The 24690-nt window shown below is 51.8% G+C and overlaps 10 protein-coding genes across 10 annotated transcripts; 2 read left to right on the forward strand and 8 right to left on the reverse strand.

Annotated features, from left to right (window-relative positions):
* Positions 1–247: 247 nt before the first annotated feature.
* Positions 248–787, reverse strand: ATEG_08283 (uncharacterized protein; the record flags this gene model as incomplete). The annotated part of the gene is made up of 2 exons (XM_001216904.1): positions 248–508; positions 557–787. The coding sequence occupies 2 exons, from the start codon at positions 785–787 to the stop codon at positions 248–250; spliced, it is 492 nt and encodes a 163-aa protein (XP_001216904.1).
* A 958-nt stretch (positions 788–1745) lies between these two features.
* ATEG_08284 (MDR family NADP-dependent oxidoreductase) lies at positions 1746–2854 on the reverse strand (the record flags this gene model as incomplete). The annotated part of the gene is made up of 2 exons (XM_001216905.1): positions 1746–2170; positions 2224–2854. 2 exons carry the CDS (start codon positions 2852–2854, stop codon positions 1746–1748), a joined length of 1056 nt encoding a protein of 351 aa, XP_001216905.1.
* A 723-nt stretch (positions 2855–3577) lies between these two features.
* On the reverse strand, positions 3578–4904 carry ATEG_08285 (uncharacterized protein; the record flags this gene model as incomplete). The annotated part of the gene is made up of 5 exons (XM_001216906.1): positions 3578–3933; positions 3983–4056; positions 4110–4510; positions 4565–4672; positions 4737–4904. The coding sequence occupies 5 exons, from the start codon at positions 4902–4904 to the stop codon at positions 3578–3580; spliced, it is 1107 nt and encodes a 368-aa protein (XP_001216906.1).
* Positions 4905–8978: 4074 nt separating this feature from the next.
* ATEG_08286 (fungal specific transcription factor domain-containing protein) lies at positions 8979–10712 on the reverse strand (the record flags this gene model as incomplete). Its single annotated transcript, XM_001216907.1, has 3 exons — positions 8979–9250; positions 9307–10511; positions 10561–10712. 3 exons carry the CDS (start codon positions 10710–10712, stop codon positions 8979–8981), a joined length of 1629 nt encoding a protein of 542 aa, XP_001216907.1.
* Positions 10713–11706: 994 nt separating this feature from the next.
* On the reverse strand, positions 11707–14001 carry ATEG_08287 (uncharacterized protein; the record flags this gene model as incomplete). Its single annotated transcript, XM_001216908.1, has 3 exons — positions 11707–12857; positions 12925–13636; positions 13711–14001. The coding sequence occupies 3 exons, from the start codon at positions 13999–14001 to the stop codon at positions 11707–11709; spliced, it is 2154 nt and encodes a 717-aa protein (XP_001216908.1).
* Positions 14002–14776: 775 nt separating this feature from the next.
* On the reverse strand, positions 14777–16509 carry ATEG_08288 (uncharacterized protein; the record flags this gene model as incomplete). The annotated part of the gene is made up of 4 exons (XM_001216909.1): positions 14777–15570; positions 15671–15982; positions 16052–16183; positions 16233–16509. 4 exons carry the CDS (start codon positions 16507–16509, stop codon positions 14777–14779), a joined length of 1515 nt encoding a protein of 504 aa, XP_001216909.1.
* A 503-nt stretch (positions 16510–17012) lies between these two features.
* On the forward strand, positions 17013–17890 carry ATEG_08289 (uncharacterized protein; the record flags this gene model as incomplete). Its single annotated transcript, XM_001216910.1, has 2 exons — positions 17013–17066; positions 17237–17890. The coding sequence occupies 2 exons, from the start codon at positions 17013–17015 to the stop codon at positions 17888–17890; spliced, it is 708 nt and encodes a 235-aa protein (XP_001216910.1).
* Positions 17891–18501: 611 nt separating this feature from the next.
* Positions 18502–19857, reverse strand: ATEG_08290 (FAD-dependent oxidoreductase; the record flags this gene model as incomplete). The annotated part of the gene is made up of 2 exons (XM_001216911.1): positions 18502–19776; positions 19840–19857. 2 exons carry the CDS (start codon positions 19855–19857, stop codon positions 18502–18504), a joined length of 1293 nt encoding a protein of 430 aa, XP_001216911.1.
* An 856-nt stretch (positions 19858–20713) lies between these two features.
* Positions 20714–23149, forward strand: ATEG_08291 (cysteine--tRNA ligase; the record flags this gene model as incomplete). Its single annotated transcript, XM_001216912.1, has 1 exon — positions 20714–23149. The coding sequence occupies one exon, from the start codon at positions 20714–20716 to the stop codon at positions 23147–23149; it is 2436 nt and encodes an 811-aa protein (XP_001216912.1).
* Positions 23150–23387: 238 nt separating this feature from the next.
* Positions 23388–24604, reverse strand: ATEG_08292 (NAD(P)H-quinone oxidoreductase; the record flags this gene model as incomplete). Its single annotated transcript, XM_001216913.1, has 4 exons — positions 23388–24011; positions 24074–24165; positions 24228–24494; positions 24574–24604. The coding sequence occupies 4 exons, from the start codon at positions 24602–24604 to the stop codon at positions 23388–23390; spliced, it is 1014 nt and encodes a 337-aa protein (XP_001216913.1).
* Between the last annotated feature and the right edge of the window lie 86 nt (positions 24605–24690).

The following is a 24690-nucleotide window of genomic DNA, read 5'->3' on the forward strand; positions in this document are numbered from 1 at the left end:
CAGTCATGATGACATCGTCCGACTGAGGAAGCAGGTGCGGCGAATCATCAGCCTGCAGGGCCGGGCCCTGAAGGTCCTGATCCCCCTGCGCCTGAACATGAGGCAGCGGGCGCGGCTCCTGAGCTGGTTGGAGGGATGAATCCACTCCTCCCGCCAGAACCTGCGAGGAGAGAGCGACATGCTGCTCAAGCTCCCGCTGTATTTGTTGGGCGGGGCGCGGCGGCAGCTGTTGCTGCGCCTGCTGGCCTTACAGCTGTTGCTGGACGTCCCCCTGCTGTTGTTGTTGGACGGGGCGCGGCGGCAGCAGGTGCTGCGCCTGCAGGCCTCCCAGCTGTTGCTGGAGGGCCTCCCGTGCACGTTGCCGGCGGACATGGGGCGCCGCACGTTTTCCCCGTCGACGACGCCGCTGTCCGTCGCCACGCTCCTGGGCTGCGGGAACAACCCGGTTGTGAGACGGACTTGAGGGGGCGCTCTGTTCCTGGCGCTGGCGTTTCCGAGCCTGATGAGTCTACCGTGATGTCAGTTCCATTCGTCGGGTTGTATGGAGATAACTTACCAGAACATCTACTGCGTCCGCCAGCGTCCGCATGTGGTGCTCTTCCTCCGTGTGGTCGGTTTGCCCGCAGCGACCACAGTGCTTCGCGGCCCTCTTCCTCTTCTTAGGAGGGGCTGGTTTGTCTGGAGGGGGGTTCCTCCGGCCTCCACCGCCACGGTCACCGGGGGGCTTTCCACCACCACCGGCAACCTGGGGGGCGGGACGCGCGTTTCTGTCGACGACAGCAGCCATCGCAGTCGAACGCGGATGTGATGTTGGGGAGGGAGGGAGGTGAGGTGCTTACAAGTGTTGGTCTTTTGTATGTCAAAAGATAGATGCAGTTGTAAGGCGAGTCGTCGAAATGAGATTCGAAGGACGGGTGAAGAAAGAAGAGAAAGAAGAGAAAGAAAAAGAAGAAAAAGAAGAAAAAGAAGAAGAAGAAGAAGAAGAAGAAGAAGAAGAAGAAGAAGAAGAAGAAGAAGAAGAAGAAAGAGGTAGATGTACTGCCCACTCACACAACACAACACAACACAACACAACACACCCCCACGTGACGCGCCTCGACCTTCCCACTGAGCCACCCAAACTTCTATCTAATTGCCTAGGTACATTGCTCGGATTTCACCGTTGATTTACCAGATATACCTTTCTTCACCGGGAACAATTCTCGTGAACGGGATACTATGACACTGACAAACATACACACAACCAGAACTGTTCACTTGGAACTCGAATCGAAAATGATAACGAATGACTCTATTTCCCTCCCACTTTATTCAACAACTTTTGTCATGGAAGAACCGCATCTTTGCCATGACATACACAGGAACGGTAATCCAAGAAGGACTTCGCAGTATTAGTGCACCCAAAGCGGGCTGCACAGATCACGTCCGTATGTTCCGTGTCCTATGCTGCATTGACATTTACAGCTTTTGAACCCAACAATCTTTGGACAATCGACTGATAGTTTTCACTCGTAGTCCGCCAAAGTGGCGTCTCTCCGCGAGTATCCCTTGTGTCTAAATGGATCCATTATTGGGCTCATCGACGGCGTGGCCATTGCTCTCGCGGGCTGTGATATACAGTGAACCATATTGGTGCCCATTCCTGGCTTGTATGGAAACACTCTTTGAACGTTAGGCGTTGACTCCATGCCACTGTATATTTGATAGGAACGAACTACCTCCCCGGATATTCAAAGCAAAGCATTCTACAATGCAGTGATAAGCTTTCCCTTGTTCGCTCCCTCGAAAAGCCTCACCCACACCCGTGGAATAGCCTCAAACGCTGCCTTGACCACCGTGTGACTCCCCTCGTCGATCTGCAATTTTCCATCTTCCACGGCTTGCGCGAGGATCTTCCTCACTTCTCCAGCCTTACTCCGGTAATCTGCAACCGTGAATCCCTCGATACGGATTCTCGAGAAGATGACGTAGAACCAATTGGGAAGAGAAAGAGCATCCTGGCCATTGTAGCTGGAAATCGCACCGCACACCGCAATGCGGCCATGGGCGGCCATCAATGGAAGCATCTGGTTGAGAATCTCGCCTCCTACATTGTCAAAGTAGATGTTGGCACGCGCCCCGGTGGCCTTCTCCAGGTCCTTTGCAAAAGACGGGGATTTGTAGTTGAGGCCTAGTCCCAATGTAAGCCTTGACGTCCGAAATCAATCCAGGGGATGCACTCACAGATATCAGCCCCCAGCTGCTCAACCCAGCGGCACTTGTCGTCGCTTCCCGCAATTCCAATGACATTTTGAGCGCCCACGAGATGCTTGGCGATTTGCACGACGATGCTGCCCGTAGCCCCTGCGGCTCCCGAGACAACAATCGTGTCGGATTGCTTCGGCTCGCACTGCACGATGAGTCCGTAGTATGCTGTCAGGCCGTTTGCCCCAAAAGCGCCCAGGTAATGGGCATCACTGAGACCCCGAGGTAACGGATCGATCGGCGCAACCTCGTCGTCTCCAAGAACTGCGTATTCTACCCAGCCCAGTTGGGCGAGGTGAATGACCTGGTCGCCCTTTTTGAACTTGGAAGAGGTCGATTCGACGACCTCTGCGATCCCGCGTGCACCCATCACGTCACCCACTTTGACTGGCTTGAGATGCTGGAGATTCCGGGGTAGTTCGTCATTGATCCACCATCTCTGAGCGGGATCGTTGGAGAGGTAGATGGTTTTCACAAGGACCTGGTTGTCAACCAACGCAGGGAGGCTTCTTGTTTGGAGAGTGAACGTTGGGTTCTCGCCATCGAGGACAACGTTGCCAGTGGGTCTGCTGGCCAATACCCAGCATCTGGTCTGTTTGGGCGAGGACATGGTGATAACGAGCTTTGTAGGTGCAGAATGTTGGCTGTAGAGAGGAATATGGCTCTCTTTAAATACTTACTGGTCCTATAATCGGTGCCCATTCGGGCCATACCACACCACCCGTGTCCGATGCCATCATTCGCGTACACCGTAGACACATAGTGCAACACTCCACAGATCCTTGCCTACCAAGACGTGATGGTAGTCTTGATTATCAATCAATCCTACTTCGGTCTCCGGTCCCTGCACGGGTCGGATACGTTAAGCGCCGACATGTACTTGAACTCCACAACAGCCCGGAAATCGCCAACACCGACTTACCGATCTATAGTGTAGAAACTCTTACCGTCACTGCCAGAATCCAGGAAGATGCCCCAACGCTTATAAATCAGGAATGAAACTACACTGGATGATAGATGGGAAAATAGCTGGAGGAAACTAGGTGACTAATTGCATGGCAGCGTGATTCGCGCACCCGTTTACTGTATATCGGCGTCACGCGTGTACGTGCATCACCTGCAGAGGGAATTGCTTCCGCGCGGGAAGGAAAACCAGCCATTCTTGGTCCATATTCTTCGAGCGTTGATTATAAGTATTATACAACATGTTCACAGGAAATATGTAGCTTTCCCCTCGCAAGCAGACACACATGGATGCAAGATATATTAAGATCGGACACGACCAAAAGGCCAACATCCTATGTTATGTACAGTTATCTCCACGCTGTGAAATTCAAAGTCGATGTTCAAATCGATGTTCACGGTCATCCTCCACCACAGGCAGGTATATCTCCCCTTGCCGCTCCATATCTGTTGTCAATGCCCGTTCAGACGTAGGAATACGGTCGAGATGCAACCACCGGCGATGGTACCGCCGGCTGGAGCGTTCCTCCATTTGCTGGGAGGATTGTGGCGAAGGCTTGCGACACGAACATATCAACTGGCGAATCGCGGGGAGAGAGGTTCCGATAATGGCGAGTGCCGGTTCCAGCTGAGCAGCATAGAAGTAAGATAACGTCTCGCCTGATACAGTGGACCCGGCAGGTATGTAAACCCCGCCTTTTCCTGTCCCTGTAGTAGACACACCCACTGTGTCAGCGCAAATATAATCGGTGTTCGAAAGAGGGAAAGACCATACATCTGGAGGGATCCGTTTGGTCACGCAGTTCGATGATGTATGCTCCGAGCTTCCATGCAGCTGCAAAGCATGCCCTAGAGGTGCGGAACTCAGCATCAGTATATCCCGAACGGGGAACGCCGCATACCCTGCACCAAGAATAAAGAGAACAGCCATTCCGAGCTTCTTTCTGATCGGAAGCCGCAGGGTGGCGATCGGGAACAGCGGCAAGATGAGCAAAATGACATCCAATGCCAGGTTGATGGAGAATGTTGCCACTCCAATATTATAGGAAAATTGCGATGTTTGCTGCGGGTTATCGTTCGTGGCCGTGTCCCGGAGATGCCACATGTGATACAGCGGTCTAGAACCGACGGCAGGCAGTATTAGGCCGGCGATGCTGAATAGGACCTGAAACACCAGGACTATCCAAATCACTATTCCCAGTATTGGCATGGTGGGCGAAAACAGGCGCCTATAGAATAGGAGGATGGAGACGCGGATGAACCCGCTCATTGGCGCGTATAGCCAGTAGATCAGGAGCCCGGTCTACAAAATCAGCCACTGTCGTCCTTCGGGGGAGGGAGGATGGTTTGCTCGTACCTGGCCGACTATCTCGGCTTGGTGGTAGGTCACTTGCGGTATTGGCGTACCTAGAGCTCCATCTATATTTGCGCGGATCAGGATTGCTGCCGAGGCGATGTATATCAGCTAGATGCTGGTCAGCACGCAGAGGATATGGATGACACTGCATGATAGCGTTGACAAAACTCACAAACCCTGGAATCAAGACATAGTCTTCAGCGAAGACTGCGCGCAGGCGGATCTTCTCGACGAATCGCAAGAACACCAAGACCGTGCTGACGGCGCAGAGTACAATGGCCACGATGGTAACGTCGTAGTCCTTGCCGGCGTTATTGACTTCCTTGGGCATTGACTCCATCGTGACTGTAGGTGGTGGACAGTATAGACTCCTGACGGGGAATCATTGCATTCCGTGAGAACGACACTGGTGGGTGATGCTATCCCTCCGCGTGCAAGAGCTGGGATCGACAATAACGTGCCTGACATCGAGATCTCCTGATTATATTCTCCAACGACGATGCTGGGTGACGGCGGAGAATTGAGCCGAAATGACCCTTTCGCTGAAGTCCGGTGGGATCCATGGATCCGCGATGGTCGAGATCGGAGGGTGGGGATGCCTTCAACAGGTCTCCGGAACCTACACACAGACCGTCTCGATCCGTTAGATTTTGTGTAACAAAGAAAACGGACGTGCGAGCGCCACCAGGAGTCGCCAAGCAGATGATAGTCCGGTGCAAGGTTTGGGGGCAGTTGATGGGTCGAACTCAACCTCGTCGTTTCTTTGTTCTCGAGGATGATGAACCACAGATCGCCCAACACAGCCAGCATTCCTCCCTTCCCCGTCTCTGATCTTCCCTCTGCCAAAGGTCCCATCAGTCTATTTCCGCCAGTCGACAGAGGTCTAGACTCTCCAACCTAAACATAGTTATTTCCGCATAGATGAGCCAATTTCCTGGATCATGATTGTTCGGAGCTTAGGGTACTGGGGCGGGAAACGAGCACATTCCATGCAGCAAACGTGGGAGAAGAGACCCAACGGTACTGCGAAGGGCATAACGGGGATTGGCTCTCTTGTCTCTACCGAGAGAAAAGATGATGCATCCCGGTGGTTTACATCGACGGTCCGGTAGTTCTGCTTCCGGACATGCCGGCCGTACTGGCACGCGGGTGGACGACGCTGCTGGTGTATAGAGAAAAGCGAGTCTCATCCTAGTCAAATATGTACGGAGTATCTAGAAAGCCATCTTTAATAGCCTCCATGCCATTGGTAGAGAGTATTCCAAATCAAATCAAGCGGTGTACTTCAACAAGTCACCGACAAATACTGTGGCTCGACGGACCTAGCCCCTGTTCATGGGGAAGAGGCTCACGGAGATCGATGCAGGATCCTGTCCGTGACACAACATGATCTGTGAACGCCACCTCCATGTTTCGCCAGTGAGAATCCTTATACTGCACTCCATCGTGAGTGAGTATTCCAAATACTTTAAGGTTGGCTAACTGTAATCTGATTGTGTGTCCACACAAAGAACGTACATCATAGAAGAGGGAGTGAATGCATAGGTGGCGAGTAGCTTTACCGTAAGGTGCTTCTATGTAATACCCTCTACCAATGATCGTCTACGAAACGATTACCTTTCCTGCTAGCTACCACTAGTCTCGCTGTGATGCTGTGACTGTGATTGAAGATGCGAGTACATTATCGAACTGTTAGGCTGACCTATCCATGTTTTCGGGCTTCAAAGCTTTTTTAACTCCTACCACAATAGGCAAACTCTCGATGCACCCGTGAGATTAACCACTCCTGTCGGCTCCTTGACCTCCAGCTCCACCACTAAAGCCTCTAGACGGAAGTTATCAACTCGTGCCTCTATGCCTGCGAGATCCTCCGAGTTCAGGATTGTACGTGCTCCACCTCTGCCATGCAAGCGACATCCTGTCGCTTGCTCTCGCCCAATGCTAAATCAAGTCATTGATCAGGAAAGATGGACGACATCACTTGACTGACATGTTGTTGCCATCTGCCTTGCACGCCGGTCTCATCTACCACAGCAATATGCAGCTTGAAAGAGGAGGGATTCCATAATGGGGCTTGTAGTCCGGAACTCGGTTAGGACCCCAGTGGTGATACTCGGACTCGGGTTCGATAACGCCAGCATGCCCAATACGCATTGTTCTGACCAGTGTACCCTTCCCTGAGTAGCACCAGCTTCCTTTCGTACTCCGTCCATATTCCCGGAGACTGTCCGCCTGATCAGACACCATAGGAACCTCCTATACAGCTCTGGGTAGCATACAAGCTACTCTGCTCACCAATCCTTGTAATAATCCTCCTCTATCGCCTTCAACTCCTCATCCGTGACATTAGCCGCGCCCGCTATAGCGGCCACCCGATTCAGAGTCCACTGCATGTGCAGCAGTTCAAAAGATGGGAGAGGCATTGTCTCCGGGTCTTCGGTCGTCAGCGTAATAAGGTGACTAGAGTAGATAGGTGCATCCGTGTCATAATCCCATAATTTCGAATTACAAGGACCTGATCTAAGATCGGAGGGCAGTGAAGGACGATCACACACCCACCCCCCGTCTAGAAAATGTCCCGAGAGGTAGCCACCAGAACCTCATCGTAAGGGTTTTCCGGTCCTCCGAAATTTCGGCCGGCTCGAAGGCAAAACGTGCCTTACCCCAAAGCTCGTGCATGAGGGTGTTGAGTGTCAACAGGTTCTGACATACTTTCGTGAGATCGCGTTGCCACGCCGCAATGGTCTGGGGTGACCAGAAGATTTACACTACCGTGCAAAAGTCGCTCTGGACTTCCTCGGGCGTCTGGCCTAGCGAGGAAAGGAAAATGTGGTAGACCTGGACAGGTTCGCCTATCTTCGTGACAGCACTGGTCACTGTCCTGTCTACTCGCGGCAGATCTTTCGTCGGCAGCTGAGGACTCTGTGACTGGAGAATCGGTGGACTCGGTGGGGTCGTCTGGAACGGTTGCTGCTGACTCTGCTTGGGAACAGGACAGCCACATCTTCAGGCCACGCATAGCCAGAGTATCGCTTCTTAGAGGGCTTTTAACAGCTAGGCTGAATCCCGAATCTACGGCCCTAACAAGTATGAGGAGTGCATCAAGATCTGCTAACCATAGCAGTGCGTATGTAGCGCTATCCACGTAGTCGACCTTGGTGAGGTCGCTCAGTTGTTGGATGAGTTGGGACCTCTCCTCGCATTCAAGCTCGGAAGCAAGAAAAAAACGTAGAAGCCACTGCTGTTGTGGTTATGGTGCTGAACAGCAATCGATGTAGGCGGTCACTTCGCTTGGTGAAAAGGACTGTAGGGTGTGCTGCCTACGCTAGTCTTCGAGTGGGTGTAAGAAAACTTATACTGCACTTTGGTTGCCAACTGATGATGCATTGCGTTGGTCTATGCAACTTTATCGTCATTGCTGTCTGTCATCAACATGATGGCTGGGGCGCTTGATGACGTGGAGGTCGTCGACATAACCCCCGGGAGCAAAGGACGCACCGTGATGGTGATGGCGATGGTGGTCATGGTTGATTGATATGCTACAGGAAACTACCGATGCCTCTAGTGGTACATACGGCGTAATTCTTTGGTAACCTGGTGGGTAGTGGTATAGATTCAACGAAGGGGGATAGATGGAGATTAGTGGATAGGGAGGATAGGTAGGCAGTCTTTTTAAACTGTGAGACTGTATCCAACGCCATACATCATGTGAATTGTCATCCAGTGACTACTTTGGAGGAGGCGCAGACTCGATGCAAAGTTGAGGGACACGTTGGTATTCACTGAAATCTTGGAGGGTTCTGGGCGACATTGCAGGTAAGAAGACGAACATCTGGAATCTGAACTTCCTAGCTTCGTATTCAATGAACTGGGATTGAACACCTGTGGATAGTTTAGAATATATATTGAACGTATATATTTTCACTAGGTCCAACATCCCAAGGGAACGAACCTTGCGATTGGTGTAGGCTTGAGAGTGAATCATGTCACTGCTCAATTAAAGTAGTATATGAACTCATAGGCTGCTAACCGGCCAGATTTAGAACTTCACTAATCTCAACGCACCTCAGACTGCCCCATATTCTCAAGAATTCACCATACTACCTCGCCCCTTGACTCGTATCATTGATCTGGCATGTTTTTCATAAGCGCGCTATTCTTTAAAAACTAGAGCTTCGCATCGTCCGTGATGACAACTGTGAGGCTCCTGCGCTACTTGAGGACCTGTGAGCCCTCAGAGGATCAAGTGTCACCAATACGTCCGCGGGAGTCGGTGGAAGAGTTGGAGGTGGGAGGTTTGAGAGGACAACAATGTCCCATGTATTTGTTGTAACTGGAACCTTCCAACTCTGGCACATTACATGATTGAATGTTTGCTTCGGAAATCTTCTGGTTTCCGACGAGCACAAGACCCTCACTTTCGTTCACACATTCCGGTTGTCGTTGGACTAGAGTCAAAGGTTGGTATCGGTTCGCTTTCGTGAAACGAAAAATAATCCTCAATTGATGCATCCAAATCGAAATGTATCAGGTTGTCAAAGTCCAGAAAGTCCGGGGTTTCCGGGCTGGGGGACAGGAAGCTGAGCCATTTCCGATGCAACGGGCCCTGGAAGTGGTCCGAAATGCGAACGATATCATCTGCACTCAGGGGGCCCGACACTTTGTGCATAAACGCGTCGCAGCAGTCTAGACAGCATCATGTAAGAACGGGCAGAAAAATCCGTGAGCGTGGTAAAACTTACCAAGAAGGAACCGGGGTAATCTCCAGGACGAGGCGTAGTTCTGCAGGAACAGACGGACCACCTGTTTCCGCCGTGTGAGTTGCGCAAGTAACGCCGCATTGGAGTTTGCGCTTGAATGGGTATGAAGATGCAACATTACGAGCAATGACGCGACGATGAAACAGATGGCCGGGTCGACGGTAAGACTGGACTGCGAGTCCCAGTGCTGGATCACCTCGAACATGCGATAGCAAATTTCCAAGTTTTCCTGCCACCTGGAGAACAAGCGGCTCCTATCCATTCGCATGTCGCAAAGTCCGAGCATGATTCGAATGCTGTGGACTTTGAGCTGAGTCTGAAGGCGTGTGTTGAATGCAGACGGTAGTTCGCCACCGATCATGTCTGGGGTCGGTTGCATGTAGTAGTGTGGCAGAGTTAATTGTAGGGCTGAGAGGTGATCCCTCAATGCAGATATTCGTCCGGAGATATAGGCGCCCGAGCTCTGCTTGCTGAGCCGATGAACTGCTACCGCTGCTTTCAAGAGGGTGTTCACAGCCATATGCAGAGCAAAGCCCTTGTCTGCGAGACCGTTCCCAATACTTTGCGTAACGGCGGGCAGACCCTCCAGACTAGCCGGGAGAAAAATTCTCTCAGTTTGAGAGTGCGTCCCCTTTATCGCTGCCGGGTCAAGGGGGAGTGCTGTCTGGATACTCTCGGTCTCCACTTGCGTCGGGGTTGCTGTCGAAAAGCTAGAATACGAATCGAGAACGTAGACGCACCACCACACACGACGCCAGTCTTCCAGGCTGGGCTCATCCAGGAGGTCCCAGCCATAGCAGTCTCGGTTTTCAGGGCTATCGATCTGGTGTAGGCCAAAGTGGTATGCTTTGCGGGTCAAACTGGTGATGACGAGGTGCGTTTCGTCTTCGGTGCCAAGCCGCTGATGGAATCCATACCATGCCAGCAGACAAGCAGTTTGCCATTCGTACAGAGCCTTTGGATCGATGATGCTCTCGGCTGTTATTTGCTGTGTGTGAACCCACTGCCGCAACTCGTTGTCGACTTCGGCTTCCGCCCGCATATTAGGGTTTCCGATCAGTCCCGCCGATATGCCGTAGATGACCAACGGTAGGTGGTGAAAATGCTCAATCTCCAGTGCCTTTGAAATTGTATGAGGTTGAAATAGAGGAAAGCAGACGTTCACAGTGCCAGTAAAGAATTCAGCACTGACCTTATTGTTAGAGAAACCTCATCGGTGCGCCAGCTGCAACTTACAGATCGTTCCGGGTCTTGGAATGCAACACCGAGCAATGGAGGTCCAAAGATTCCGGAGTGCCCAAGAAATCTGTTCGTGCTGCGTGCGTGGGTAAATCTGGAAAGCTCGAAGAATTGTGGCTATCGAGCAATGGCGGGGAGATAGGCGCCATGGGAGTGTGACGAAAAGGAGCAGATGAGCTCTCTAAGTACCTTATTAGCCATATATTCACAGAATTCAATCCAGGAGCAACTGACCATTGAAGCAGCCAGGTTCCGACAGACCATTTGATTGTTTCTGGGCTCCTTTGGGCGGGCCGGGTCTCTTACGAGTGCGACTAAAGGTACAGGTCTGCTTGGATCGGTCACAAGCAGAGCATCTCGGCCGATTCATGTCACCTAGTGTTCAGAGTTAGAGACAGTTCAGGATGTTATCGGTAGCTTAGTAGATACATTTGATTTTCTTCCTTGTTCATGTTAGTCTTTTCTCCACGACGGGTGGTCTTCTCCTTGTCCACTTACTCGGTACATCGATCGCATACCCTCGCCCTCGAGCCTTGTTCTGGCACCCACCTCACCGGCTGTTGCCCGTGCATCGGGGTAACGCCATCAGCCATGCGGAAACATTGAGTGCGCCTGTCTGACACCACACATGAAAAAGAAAGAACCCAGGAAGACAAAGGTGGGTGAATAAATGTACTAGTACTAAGTTAACTCCCAACTCAGAACTGATTACATAAGATGGGGTGGCGGTCGCAAATGCCATGTCCTATTGGACCGGAATATCTCCTAATTTGGACTAGCGTACTTGTGACGATAGTTGCCGAATGCAACCATTCTTCTATTGTCGTACGAACTATTGTCGAAGCAAGCTACAACACGATTGTTTGTACGCAGTATGTCGCCATAGAGATGGATTATATAGGGCTCCATTAGTGTGCCCACATATCGGTGGACTATTGGTCGTTTTTGTAGGACGATACGCCAGACCAACTATTTCTACGTCTGCCTCCTGCTCCACCAAGAGTACGTCCTACAAAGCTCTACAGGAAACACCATTGTGTCATCAAAGCACAGTCGAGGATTTCAGCAGTATTGAACAGTTTTTCTTAGTACAAACCATTATCAACATAGCGATTCCTCACCCGCTCCAAACGATAGCCGGATCTAAGTTATACACCGAGGATAGTCCTCGCTGCGTGGTACAACTGGGCACATCAAAAAATTGGCTCGACCGCCACCGACATGAAGGGTGTCAAGAACCCCTAGACTCTGAGTCTCGCCGTACCAGAGCCTCATTGACGGGGCTTCGTAACCAGGAATGTTTGGCTGATCCTCGGATGGGCATACATCCACGCGAAGACTCCAGCCCTTCCGAAGACGAGCCGCAGCAGGCAATATTTCCACCGTGATTTCCACGACTTCTTCCGGCCCCTGGAGCGGCATCAGGTCGCTCTCCAGGTGTGTGTGCCAGGGTCTCCAGGGAAGAGACCGTTCTGGGTCGGTCTTCCGATGGCTGACGCGCAGAAAGCCCTTTGCTAGTGGCTCCGGCTCAGTATGGCTTGCCCCATAAGCAACAGCATTGTCATGTTCATCAATAGCCCAGACAAGGACGACAACGTCTGCATCTGGAGCCGTCGACGAAATGCACAGCGTGGCAGCAAAATGACCTGCCATCTCGACGTCTTCTTCCATGGGTGACGATTGAAAGCTGAATCCGGCATCCCCTGCAGAGGCTGTTCTGGCGGGATAAGAAAGTCGCTTTTCCGGGGTCTCCGAAGCTGGCGGAGTGGTTGCCAGAGTTCCGTCAGGATGGAGATGCCACTTGATATACTCCGTACCTGGGACCGGCCAATTCGCCTCCTTGCGCCAGTACCACTTCTGATTTCCCAGGCGCATCTGGATTCCAACTCGCTCCGGCGCAAAGCAGCCTTCCGTCTTGAGATGGTGGTTCAGAAATTCCAGAATCTTCCCAGCCGCTTCCCGATTCGGCCACGAGTAGTAGTCCGAATCAACCAGCTGGAGATGGGTATTATCAGGGCGACGCGCCATCCATGCTTCGTAGGCGCCGCGTCCATGGATCATGAATATTTGGGAGGCGCCAAGGAAGCAAGGAATGTCGACCGTAGTTTCTGGTTTGGATTCCATCATTGCCCAAAGATGATTATATGTAGGATTACTTTTCATCAGGCTTTCCACGTCCAAGTGATCCTGCCATTTTGGAGACACCCCTCTAACACGAGCAAACCAGTTCTCAAGGTAACGTGTCGCGGGGACACCTCCAATGTATGCCGCGTCGCGATAGGAATCAAGATCAGCTGCCAGTCGTCTGTTTAGCTGTTGTTCTCCATCGGCGCCAGATACCCGGCGGAGAAAGGTACTTACTTCCATATGGGACGAAGCACTTCAAACCCTTTGGCTTCAGGCCTGCCACGGCCCACTGTGTGTTGGCTCCATAAGAGCTGCCAACGAGGGCGACGTTTCCGTTGCTCCATGGTTGATCAGCGCACCACTCGCAGACAGTATAGAAGTCACCAGCAAGTTGACCAGGTTCCCATCTTTTACCGGGCGTCTCTGATACACCCTTGGGTTCCATCCTCACCATAGCATAGCCCTTGGGAACGTAGGAGAAGGTGTTGAAGGTCGCGAGGTTTTCAAACCCTCGTTGTGTCCTGAAGTATTCCGACCACGGTCCCCTATCAGGTAAGTGGAGCTCTGTGCCCGCCTCTGTAGAATGCCATTCATCCTCTGCACGCTCAAAAGCCAACACGTCCTCGTCGTCGTTCAAGTCTGGACCTCCCCAGGGGACACGCCGTCCATATAGAGTGCAACTGACAAGAACCGGGAATCGTCCCTTGAGCTGCAAGGGAAGGTATACATCGGCCGCAACATACCCCCCATCTGGAGATTCTATTTGCAGGTCTCTCAGGACCTTGAATCCTGCCGCCTCGCGACGAAGATGGTTTCGGGTATGGTAAACGGACTTAGGACGAAGGCTTAGTATATCGCAAATTCGGTTGAGAGGGCGATCTAGGTCACTGAGGTTGTCAGAGTCCAGGTTGATGTCGTCCTTGTGCTGGTTTATCACAGCCTCAACCTGGACAAAATGTGTTAGTAGAGCGATCATATATTCCATGGGACATGGAATCCTAATAAAGTCTCATGTCTTACGTGAGTGTTAATGCGGATTGGGACTTCAAAACCTTGCCCAGTAGACAGACTGAACAGTAGCCGTGCTCGATTCACCGTCCTGTGATCATAAATTGAGGCATCCGGGACTAAATTGGAAATAGTCGTAGTGGCCCGTCCCTCACAGTGACCCAGGACAAGGTCACCAATAGAGAAAGTCACTTTTGCTCCCGGGTCATATTTATAAATGAAATCCTCCGACGTAGTTCCTTTGGTGTTTCCACACTGATAGGATAGTCCCACGACATCGACAAAAACTCCTTCGGTGGTCATATTGAACAAATTAAGCAAGGGTGTGAGTATACAGTATGCGAGAAGGCGGAGGCATGGTAAACCGTAAGGATCAGCTATTAGCAGATTTTAAATATCTTATTTATGCGTTTTATTTCCTTCTTGAGACAAAAGGCGTATCTATTCAAGTGTTGGCCGGGGATTGTCATCCCGTGCGGAGAACCCCGGAATATCTACAAGGATGTATTAGCTCGTCGCCAGCCAACGTCACAGTAGTCACACGAGGATCGAACAAGCCCCTGGCAGAAATTTCGCTATTTTATTCATCCTTCCAGGCGCATCAGATAACACTTGAAAACGAATCACGGTAAGTTTCCGAAAGCGGACTCAATCCGAGCGCTGGGCCGATTAACGTACGCCCGGATGTCCTAGACCATGGCATTTGCTCGATTCCAGCCGACAACACTCACTTGGGAGATACTCTGGAGCCTAAGGACCTCCATGGGACATGATTGAAGTCATGCATGAATCTTACAGGTGCGGAACAATCACGGATGCGCAATAAAGATAGACCATTACTGGCATCGCAGTGGTGTTCCGCGAAGTGTGTAAGCCTCAACAGAATCGCTCGTAGCATAGTCGTAAGCCGCGGATATTTACACTTTTTATCTCTCATGCATGGATATAGATAATAGTGGAGGATTGAGACTCTAGGATTCGCCGCTTCAGAAACCCAGATTAAGTCAGATTGTCAGTCCAATTATCAAATTAGATCAGATATAATAATTTGCGCCTCCTAGAATGCATCAAAATATCATTACGCATTGCTTGCCTGTGCCATTGCGTCCAAAAATGATCTGATCAATCCATTCCGTGCTGCATCCTCATCGCAAACCGTTGATTTGACTTCCTCCAATCTCGACTGGCTGTCTCTCAGAAGCTTCGCCACATCCTTCCACTCAAGAGCCTCCTCTCCGGAATGACAAGTTCCAGAATTCGATGCAATATCAGCAGGAACACTAATCTGGCATAGTGAGCCGTTCTCCTTCCGTACTATACCGTCAACGATGACTGTCTGGACGTCCCGAACGGAGCTGTGGAGGATAATCGCCGCGATAGGATGACGTTCACCGGCGGGGATCATAGTCGGACTTTGACCTTGGAATATCACAATGTCCGCCTTCTTTCCCACTTCGAGACTCCCAATCTCGTTTCCAAGGCCGATGGCTCGTGCTCCGAGCAGAGTCGCGAGATTGAATGCATCCTCCACCGTCGGCCCTATGGTGCCATCCCAAGTACCATTCTTCATACTCTCCGCCATCTGGCGCGCACGTGTAGCCTGTAGAGCTGTGCTTGCTTGCGCAGGAATGGACGAGGTACAGATACTGTTAGAGTCTGTCCCGATAGAAGAGAGTGGGAGAAAATCTGCCTTCAGGCAGATAGGGTGGCCGTGGCCCATTTGTAGTTCTGACAAGGGAGTGCTGGAGAAATGGGCGCCTGCTGTTTCGACCCAACGCAGCTCCTCGGGCGTGATGTTATTGCCATGAGACAACAGGACGTCAGGGCCCAGAAGTGCGTTGTTATTCAGCACGGCCACTGCGGAGGGCATGTCTTGGAAAGAGCGAATTAGTGAGATGTACGAGTAGCCACATTGCGGATCGTATAGGGAGGATAGGAGAAAGGAAGAACAAGGATAAGTAGAAAAACTCACTGTCCATCATGCTAACTTGAGTCGCATGAGATGTGATCAAGTGGGCGCCGTGTTTACGTGCTTCGTCAAAAGCAGTTTTCAACACTTTTGGTGGCACAAACATCGTGTCCATTGCGAATCCGAGTCTGACCCTTCCATTCTGTCCAAAAGGCTTTTCCTTGGCTAGTTTTCTGAACTCGTCCATGTCTGCATCCAGACTTATTTGATGGTCGAGCTTGAGTTCTGGCTGCCAAGTGGTGACGCGCGGATGCACGCAATAACAGAAGACTGATCTGATCCCTGAGGCAATTTGCCCACGGATTGCTTCTTTGTCTGAGCAGGGTCAGTACCACGAGGCGTATATCGCCAAGCGCGAGGGAGATACGGGGAACGAGGCCTTACTATGCTGGGAGGAGTAATTGACATGCGCGTGATCAACAACAGTAGTTGTTCCAGCATCGATCGCCTCCATGCAGCTACTCAGAACACCGCAGAAAACATCCTTCGGCGCATAGTGCGAACTCGCAAGATTTCCTGTTTGTTCGTCAGAGGCAAGAAACAGGCGCCTGGGATTCAATCGTACCAGAATGAAAGTAATCAAGCAAAATTTGGTCACAGTGAAGGCCTTTCTGTTGCGATTGCCATAAGTGTCTGTGGGTGTCGATAAAACCAGGAGAAACCAAAGCATTTGTACAGTCAATTATCTTGGTCCCGACAGGAGGATCAATGTCACTGTTGATTTGGACGATGCGGTCGTCTTGAATCAGCAAGTCGGATCTTGTTGGAACGACTCGATCATTTTCCTCATGTAGGAGTAGTGTTCCTCCTTTCAGAAGAACCCGAGATGGCTTGTTCTCCATTCCTTGTTCCGTATGCGCTTCCGTCGGCTCAGTTAAACAGATTGCGTGGATGAGCCTGCTTCCCAGTTCGGGATGAAAGATAAAGTTGACATACCAGCGAATACTGCCAGTTATACTTATATATTGAATGCAAGAGAAAGTGCGGCCGATTGCGTCTGGCACGTGGATATTGAAATGAGGTATCCGGGAATTGACGATATACGGCGGAATACCCTTCTGGGAAATCAACCGAACATCGTTTACCCGACACCGTCATGCTGAGCGGCAAAGCTCCCTTTTCTGTCTATCTCTCGAGTTATGACTCTGCCGAGTATCTTGGTTTGAAGGATGATCATGGCCGTGAAGCGGACCATCGATGGGTTGGGTAATATAAATTGACCCAGAGATCCATCCAATTGTTCGCGCGGTTTGACATAACCAGCACTACAATTTTAACTGGAATCTCCCTCAAGCATTGTTGATGAACCAGATACTCTTCGTCTTCTAAACGCAACATTACCAACATGGCCGCCCCGAGTGACATTTCGATCGAAAACCTCACCGGAACATGGATGCTGGTGGGTGACAGGAACTATTCTTAATTGCCTACAATGCTTCGCTTGACCGTTGCATACTAACGTTGTTGGAACCTCCAGGACAAAAAACTCTCGACCGACTCCGATCCGCTGCTTTCATTGGTATCTAGTGCAACAAGACAGGTGTCTTCACCTACTGACATTGTTCATAGCAAGGAATCAACTGGGTCGTGCGGAAAGCCATTGGGATGACGGAAGTCACCGTTAAAATGAGACAATTCGAGGGTCCCAGTCCCAGCACCGGCGACACAATTCATCAAATTGCTATCAGCCAGGCAGCCAATGTCAATTTGGGTGGCACGACCGAACACCGCTACTTGGACTGGCAGGAGTACCCCCAGGAAGATCACATCTTTGGGAAAACAATCGTTCAGTCCCGGTTTATCGGCAGCACCACAAACCAAACAGGAAGACCGGTCCCGTGTGTGCAGACTCGGACGGAGATAAATGATCCCAATATTGAGAAATTCCTGCGAGCGGAGATCGATGAGGCCTGCATGCCTTATGATGGCTTCCTTGTCGAGAAAGCTCAGGCAACGGAGCCTCTTGAAGGTGGAAAAGACGGGCTCTGGATGGAGGTGGTAATCCGTAGCCAGGAACCGAAGTGGATCGCAGAACAGGTAAAGTGTCGCCATATTCGAATAAACGCAGGTTTCGTTGGTTCTGACTATTGTGCAAAGGTCTGGGGTTTTGAAATCATCGACGGGCAGCGTCGCTATGTCCGTCGCCTGGTGATGTCGGACACCAAGGGCAACCACCGAATGGGAAGACTGGTCTATACTTTTGTTGACCGGAAGTGCGACTGAGTCATAATGCACCCAGCTGTGCGGCATAGAGCTCCAACGCAGGATTGATCCTCTATGGAAATATCAGAGAAGATAACCAGACAGGTTTCGTTCGCAGCATTTTCATTGTTCATGGTAATTCTTGGTTCCTGTGGTCAATGAGGGCTTTTTGCTTTTCCCCCGTGTTCCTAGAACATAATGAGATATCTAAGTGCATATATATGAATCCTCATCATGCTGGTCATAAAATTTACATGCAGTGAGGCAACGTCTCCGAATCATCTAGACTACGGCGCAGGTTATAGCCCAATGCAACATGTGAGCGAGGAAAGAACCTCAATATTACACTTGGATGTACAATTAATCTCTGTTATACAACAGTTTTGGGCGAGGTCTGTAACCGATTCAGCAGATATGTTCTACGGAAACTGACCCATAGCCACCGAAGCCTGTCTACTAGCGATTCACGGTAGCCTCACTTATAATGATGAGTTTGGATATATGTTATCGTTACAAGTGTCTGGTTCGTTTATCCTCTTAAGTCAGGTTATCCCTGACGTTGACGCTGACGCTGACGCACAGGGTAGCTGAGGGTCACTATGTATAAAACTGGCACAGAGCCCATAATGCCTTCATTGATCAACGCCCCTTGGCGGAAGAGGCTCCGCCATGATGTCGTAGACGAAATCCTTCTGCTGCATCCCGATTCCCCATTTCTGCAGTCCCGCAGTTTTGTATAGCCAGAACCCTAGCCCAATAACAGTTTCTTTAATCCGGAGCCCAATGGGACTGACATTTTTCCGTATTTCTCCATTTTCACTCGATTGGAGGGTGATGGCCTCGACCCGCGGTCTGCGAATGGTTTCGTAGTCCCGGAATAGCTCCGGCAGTGGACGCGTGGAGTCTTCCAGCAGTCGCGAAAGCAGAAAGACGTCCTCTAAGGCCATCGACGTGCCTTGTCCTGCATGGGGCTGCATCGCGTGCGCTGCATCGCCCATGAGCAAGCAGCGTTTTGTGGACCAGGTCGCAGCTGTCGGCATCTTGTATATGGGGTAGAACTTGATAGTATCGGTTTTGGAGATAATCTCGCGCAGTTGTTCCGACCAGCCTCCATGCCCGCTCCGAATGACCTCCAGTGTATTTTCCTTGAATCCCTTGACTGCTTTCTCGCCGAACTCTTCCCAGCCTTCGCGATCGGTTTCCCCGTCCGGTACTGGGACCTCGCGCGAATAGAACCAGTATAAACGGTCCCCAGAGGCGGTACAGGGCATGACTCCCAGCATTCCCTCCGGGGTCAACGTGGCGTGCAGAGCGGGAGGGATTGCTCCGTTGCCACTCGAGAGACGTGACGTCGGCAGGATTGTGAACATATTGGAGATGCCCGAGTAGACCGGCTTTGCTGCTGGATCGACATGCAGCGAGCGGACGGCAGAGTGGATACCATCACAGCCAAGTAGTATGTCACAGGACACAGTGGTACCATCAGAGAAGGTGACCTTCACTCCATTCTCATCCTCGGTGATGAGTTGCATACATTTGCCGAAGTGAACCGGGATGTTCTGCTGCCGAGTCGCTTCCAAAAGTACGTCCATAAGGTCGGTCCGTAAGATGCGCATGAAACCAAACCCTACTTTTGTGCGGCTCCAGCCCGCCATGTCAAAATCCACCAGAACAGTGCCCTGCAGAGAGTGCACAGTGAGCTGCGACGTGGAGGACCCTCGGGCAGAGAGCTTCTCATACAGCCCCAGCTGATGAAAAAGGCGTAGGCCGTTGGAAGGAATGTTCACCGCGCCGCCTAGAGTGGTTGGTTCCGGCCGGATCTCGTAGACGGTTGTGTCAATGCCATTATGTGCTTTAAGTCGGATCGCCGCTGCGAGTCCAGCTGGGCCGCCGCCGATGATAACTGCCTATGCGCATTGCATGGTCAACTGAAATGCAGGTGCACCGTCGGCAATCGGGGTGAATCGAACCTTTTGGATAGCAGACATGCCTTTCGTCACCATCAGTCATGTATACGAGGTCGTTCAAGATCTGAATTGATGCTAGCACCAAACGAGAAGCGACCGAATGTGATTATGCTGGGTGAATGTCAGGAGGCAACTTAACAGATACTTGTGTTTATATTTTGTAGAAATACAACCACAGGCGTCGGTTTAATTATATAAAGACCTGTGCCATTACATCAACTGGGCAGCCGTGGGCAATAAGTGTAGTCGCGGAACCAAGGATCATCTCCTAATCGAGTAATCTCCCGAATGAACGGCAACGAACAGAGTCAAGGGAAATAAGAAAGCCCGGAGCTGTGCAATGGATATCCTACGGGCAGATTGTCTGTATAAGACCCTTGAAATAAATCATCATAGTTTTCCGGTATTGAATACTCGCATTGTCATTGAGAACACAGTTCTGCGACAACATACATCCGTTCGTGAATATATATAGATGGACGCAGAGGACCAGCAGCAGAATGACTAGTAGTATTCGATGCTGAGTCACTGTGCTGACTTTGAAGAGAAAGAGCCAAGGAGAATACAACACACCTCAGACAAGAACATCTACACCATAGAGGCGTACCTAGACTAGTTGAACATATCTGCAAAGGAAGATGAGAGAATTGCTTGTTGGAAAATGAGCGACCGCCTGCCGTGTTGGGCGATACACGTGACCCATCCCACCGATGAAGTGAGTCAGTGATTTGGCTTCAAAAAAGCCGCCAACCCCTCCTGATGATCTGTAGGGCTGTTCGTTGGCAATTTTCCGGGTGTCGCGTGCCTATCACTCGGTCAGGATGAGCGATTTTCTCTCAACGATTCTTCCCCGCTGACTTCTCCCCCCAGATTCAGAATGGCTTCTACAACTCGCGAACAACCACCGTGGATCCCCCCGCAGCGGCGTCCAAACGTCCAGCTTCCCCCGCTGAAGATCTACAACAGCTTGACGCGCAGAAAGGATGACTACGTTCCGATTGACCCCGAGGGAAAAGCCACGACATGGTACACCTGCGGTCCGACAGTCTACGACGACGCCCACATGGGCCACGCCCGGAACTATGTGTCTACGGATATTCTGCGCCGAATCCTGAAGGACTACTTCGGGTACCAGGTGAAATATGTCATGAACATCACGGATATTGACGACAAAATCATCCTTCGTGGTCGCCAGCAGTACCTGCTGGAGCAGTTCAAACAAAAACAGTCGGGATCCCTGGACGGCCCGGTTCCTGAGCCAGTTCTTGCGGAAACGAAGGCGGCCGTGGAATTCTACATCAAAAAGAACCTGCCCCTCTTGTCCGCGGATGTCACGCCAGAAACCTACGCGGCCGAGTCGGACAAGGCGTATAAGAGGATATTCGAGGGCAAGGCATTGGAGGGTGACGCGCCTCCAGGGGACACGGAAGCCAAGCTTAAGGTTCATCTGCGAACTGTTGCGTCCGCTGCGGAAGCCCTACAGGCCCCCGGAAAGTTGTCTGAGTTTTATGGCAAAACGGAGGATGTTCTGCTGCCGTACCTCGATTCTCTACACGGCTCCAGTATCGACTCCAACGACCACAGCATCTTCACGAGGCTTACCGAGAAATTCGAAAAGCGGTTCTTTGAGGATATGAACTCGCTGAATGTTCTGTATCCTGATGTTCTGACGCGTGTTACGGAATATGTTCCGCAGGTCGTTAGCTTCATTGAAAAGGTTATTGCCAGCGGCTTTGCCTACGCGACTCCCGATGGTTCTGTTTACTTTGACATTGAGGCGTTCGAGAAGGCCGGGCATAACTATGCTCGCCTGGAACCGTGGAACCGGAACGATAAGAGCCTGCTGGCGGATGGCGAAGGATCGTTAACTAACAAAACCACCGTCAAGCGGAGCGAAAGCGACTTTGCACTGTGGAAAGCCAGTAAGCCCGGCGAGCCTTCGTGGCCCAGTCCATGGGCTCCTGGTCGCCCGGGTTGGCACATTGAGTGCTCCGTCATGGCGTCCGACGTGCTTGGAAAGGCGATCGATATCCACTCTGGAGGAGCGGACCTTCGATTCCCCCACCACGACAACGAGCTGGCTCAGTCCGAGGCATACTGGTCCACGGGCCCCCGCGTACAGTGGGTAAACTACTTCATCCACACGGGTCATCTCAGCATCCAGGGCATGAAAATGAGCAAGAGTCTTAAGAACTTCACCACGATACGGGCTGCTCTGTCCCAGGGTCAGTGGACTTCGCGCTCTCTTCGCATTTGCTTCCTCCTCGGCCCGTGGGAAGCCGGTGTCGAAGTCACTGAAGATTTACTGAAGACGACGACGTCCTGGGAAGGAAAGCTGAACAACTTCTTCCTAAAGAGCAAGGAAATCGCGAGAAACCAAGCAACCGGCAACTCGTCTTCTGCCACAAACACGGAGGGGGACAAGCAATTGCTTGCTGCCCTCGAAAAGGCCAAATCGGATCTTCACGCCGCTTTGTGCGACTCATTCTACACACCGGGCGCTATGCGGGCCATTTCTGAGCTCGTCTCAGAATTTAACATTGCTAAAGACGTTTCTGACGCGACCGTGTTGGAACTGGCTCGCTGGGTGACGCGGATGGTGACGATCTTCGGTCTCGACGCGGAGGGCGACCTCAACGACCCTAGCCGAGTCGGCTGGTCCGGCCTTGACCTCCCTGCTTCCGCCCAAGCATACATCTACCCCGTGTCCAACCTTCGGGACCAGATTCGCCAGATGGCTCGTGGAGGGTCTGTCGACTACGCTGCGATTTCCCAGCTCGCGGACACTAGTGTTCCGACATCACCTCCCGCCACCGTCGATGCAACCTCCCCTGACCCCTACCAGAAGGTGTCCGAGCAATTCCGACAGGACGTGAAAGAGCTCGCTTCCAAGAACGCGGCCTCCAAGGATCTCTTGGCGCTCTGCGATCAGCTGCGTGATACGCATCTCTGGAACTTGGGTATCTACATTGAAGATCGCGATGCTCCGACTCCTGCGCTTGTTCGCCCTGTCGATCGCTCTCTTCAGGAAGCTCGTGCAGAGAAGGAACAGGCTGCGTCGGCAAAGCTGGAAGCCAAGCGCAAGCGGGAAGCCGAGCAGGCCGAGAAACAGCGGCTACTGAATGAGAAGGCCAAGCTCAGTCACTTGGAGATGTTCAAGACTCCGGAATACTCTGCTTGGGATGAGAATGGTGTTCCCCTGAAAGACAAAGATGGGGAGGAGGTTGCGAAGAACAAAAGGAAGAAGCTGGTGAAGGAATGGGAAAGACAGAAAAAGATCCACGAGGAGTGGCTGAAGTCGCAGTCTGCATGATTCTGTAGTTATGTCAGGGACTGGCCCTATATACTCCGTACAGCATATAGAGCGTGAGAATTGACTGCTATGTGTCACGACCATCAACATTCCATCAGTCCTGAGTGGCAGCTGCGTGGTGAGATATGCAATAACCAAACTGATATAGGCCCACGATGGTACATTTTGTCATAGAAAGAAGCGATCCATCAGTCATGATATTATACGACTTTTATGATCGGTTTTAGTCCTCCCCGCTCTAAATGGTACAGATGATCTTGCCCTTGGTCTGGTTGCTCTCCATCAACTTATGCGCATCCACCACCTGTTCGAAGGGGAACACCTTCTCCACGAAGACCTTGAACTCTCCCGTCTTGAACCGCGGAAGCGCATGCTCGACAAGCATATCCCGCAGCTTCTTCTGGTACATCTCGTCGCGGCTGCGCAGCGTGCTGCCCTCGTAGCGGACTCTCTTCCGCAGGAACGCGGAGATGTCGACACCCTCGGGCAATTTCGTGCCTCCAAGGAAGGCCAGGTTCACAATATGGCCGTCGCGAGCCGCAGCGTTCAAGTTGCCGGCGAAATATCCGGCGCCGATGAAGTCGATGATGACATTCACGCCCTCGCCGCCGGTCGCCTTGAGCACCTCGGCAGACCAGTCCTGCGTGCGGTAGTTGAACCCGGCCGTCGCGCCGAGCTTGTTGACACAGAAGTCGACCTTCTCATCCGAACCCGCGGTCACGTAGATGGCCTTTGCGCCGTCCGCCTTCGCCAGCTGGATACCCGCGATCGACACGGACGAGGCGCCCGCGTGCCACATGACTGACTGCCCAGCTTTGAACTCCCCGACTACGTACAGCGCCTGCGTGGCTGTGATCCATGTCTGGTGACGGTTTGTCAGTACAGACCCAGCAAGAGGGGGGGTTGGGAGAATGAAAGACCCACCTCGGGAATGCCGGCGGCTTCCTCCCAGGACAGCTCGGCCGGCTTGTGGATCAGCATGTTGGTCGAAACGGCGATGAACTCGGCGTATGCTCCTACAGCGTTGATATGTTAGGGTGTCTGCACACGGTGACATCATGTGGAGGGCGACACTCACCGCCGTACGCGAGACCGAAGACCTCGTCTCCGACCTTGAAATCGGCGCAGCTATCGGGCCCCAGGGCGGCGATGGTCCCCGAGAACTCCACGCCCATGGTCTTGGGCGCCTGTGGAGGAACTGGGTACTTGCCCTCCCGTTCCAGCAGGTCCATCCGGTTGAGTCCGAAGGCTTTGATCTTGACGAGAGCCTGGTTCCCGCTGATGGTGGGCACCGGGATGGTGTCGACGTAGAGGGCTTCGGCTGGGCCGGTGCCTCCTTTCACGGCTGTGATTATTAGCATTGTGAATTGTGACAGAGGTTAGATTGTAGCTGTAGTGACTGCTCTGATGGGGTGGAGACGTACCGATTGCTCGCATGGTCTTTGCCTCAGCCATAATGGGATGGGGTAGTGACTGGGAGGATTGGGAACGGGCCTGCAGATTGTTGCGCTTGGAGTACGAACTGTGAGGTTGTAGATATG

The sequence above is a fragment of the Aspergillus terreus genome, genomic scaffold (assembly GCF_000149615.1).
Source record: "Aspergillus terreus NIH2624 scaffold_12 genomic scaffold, whole genome shotgun sequence".
NCBI lineage: Eukaryota > Fungi > Ascomycota > Eurotiomycetes > Eurotiales > Aspergillaceae > Aspergillus > Aspergillus terreus.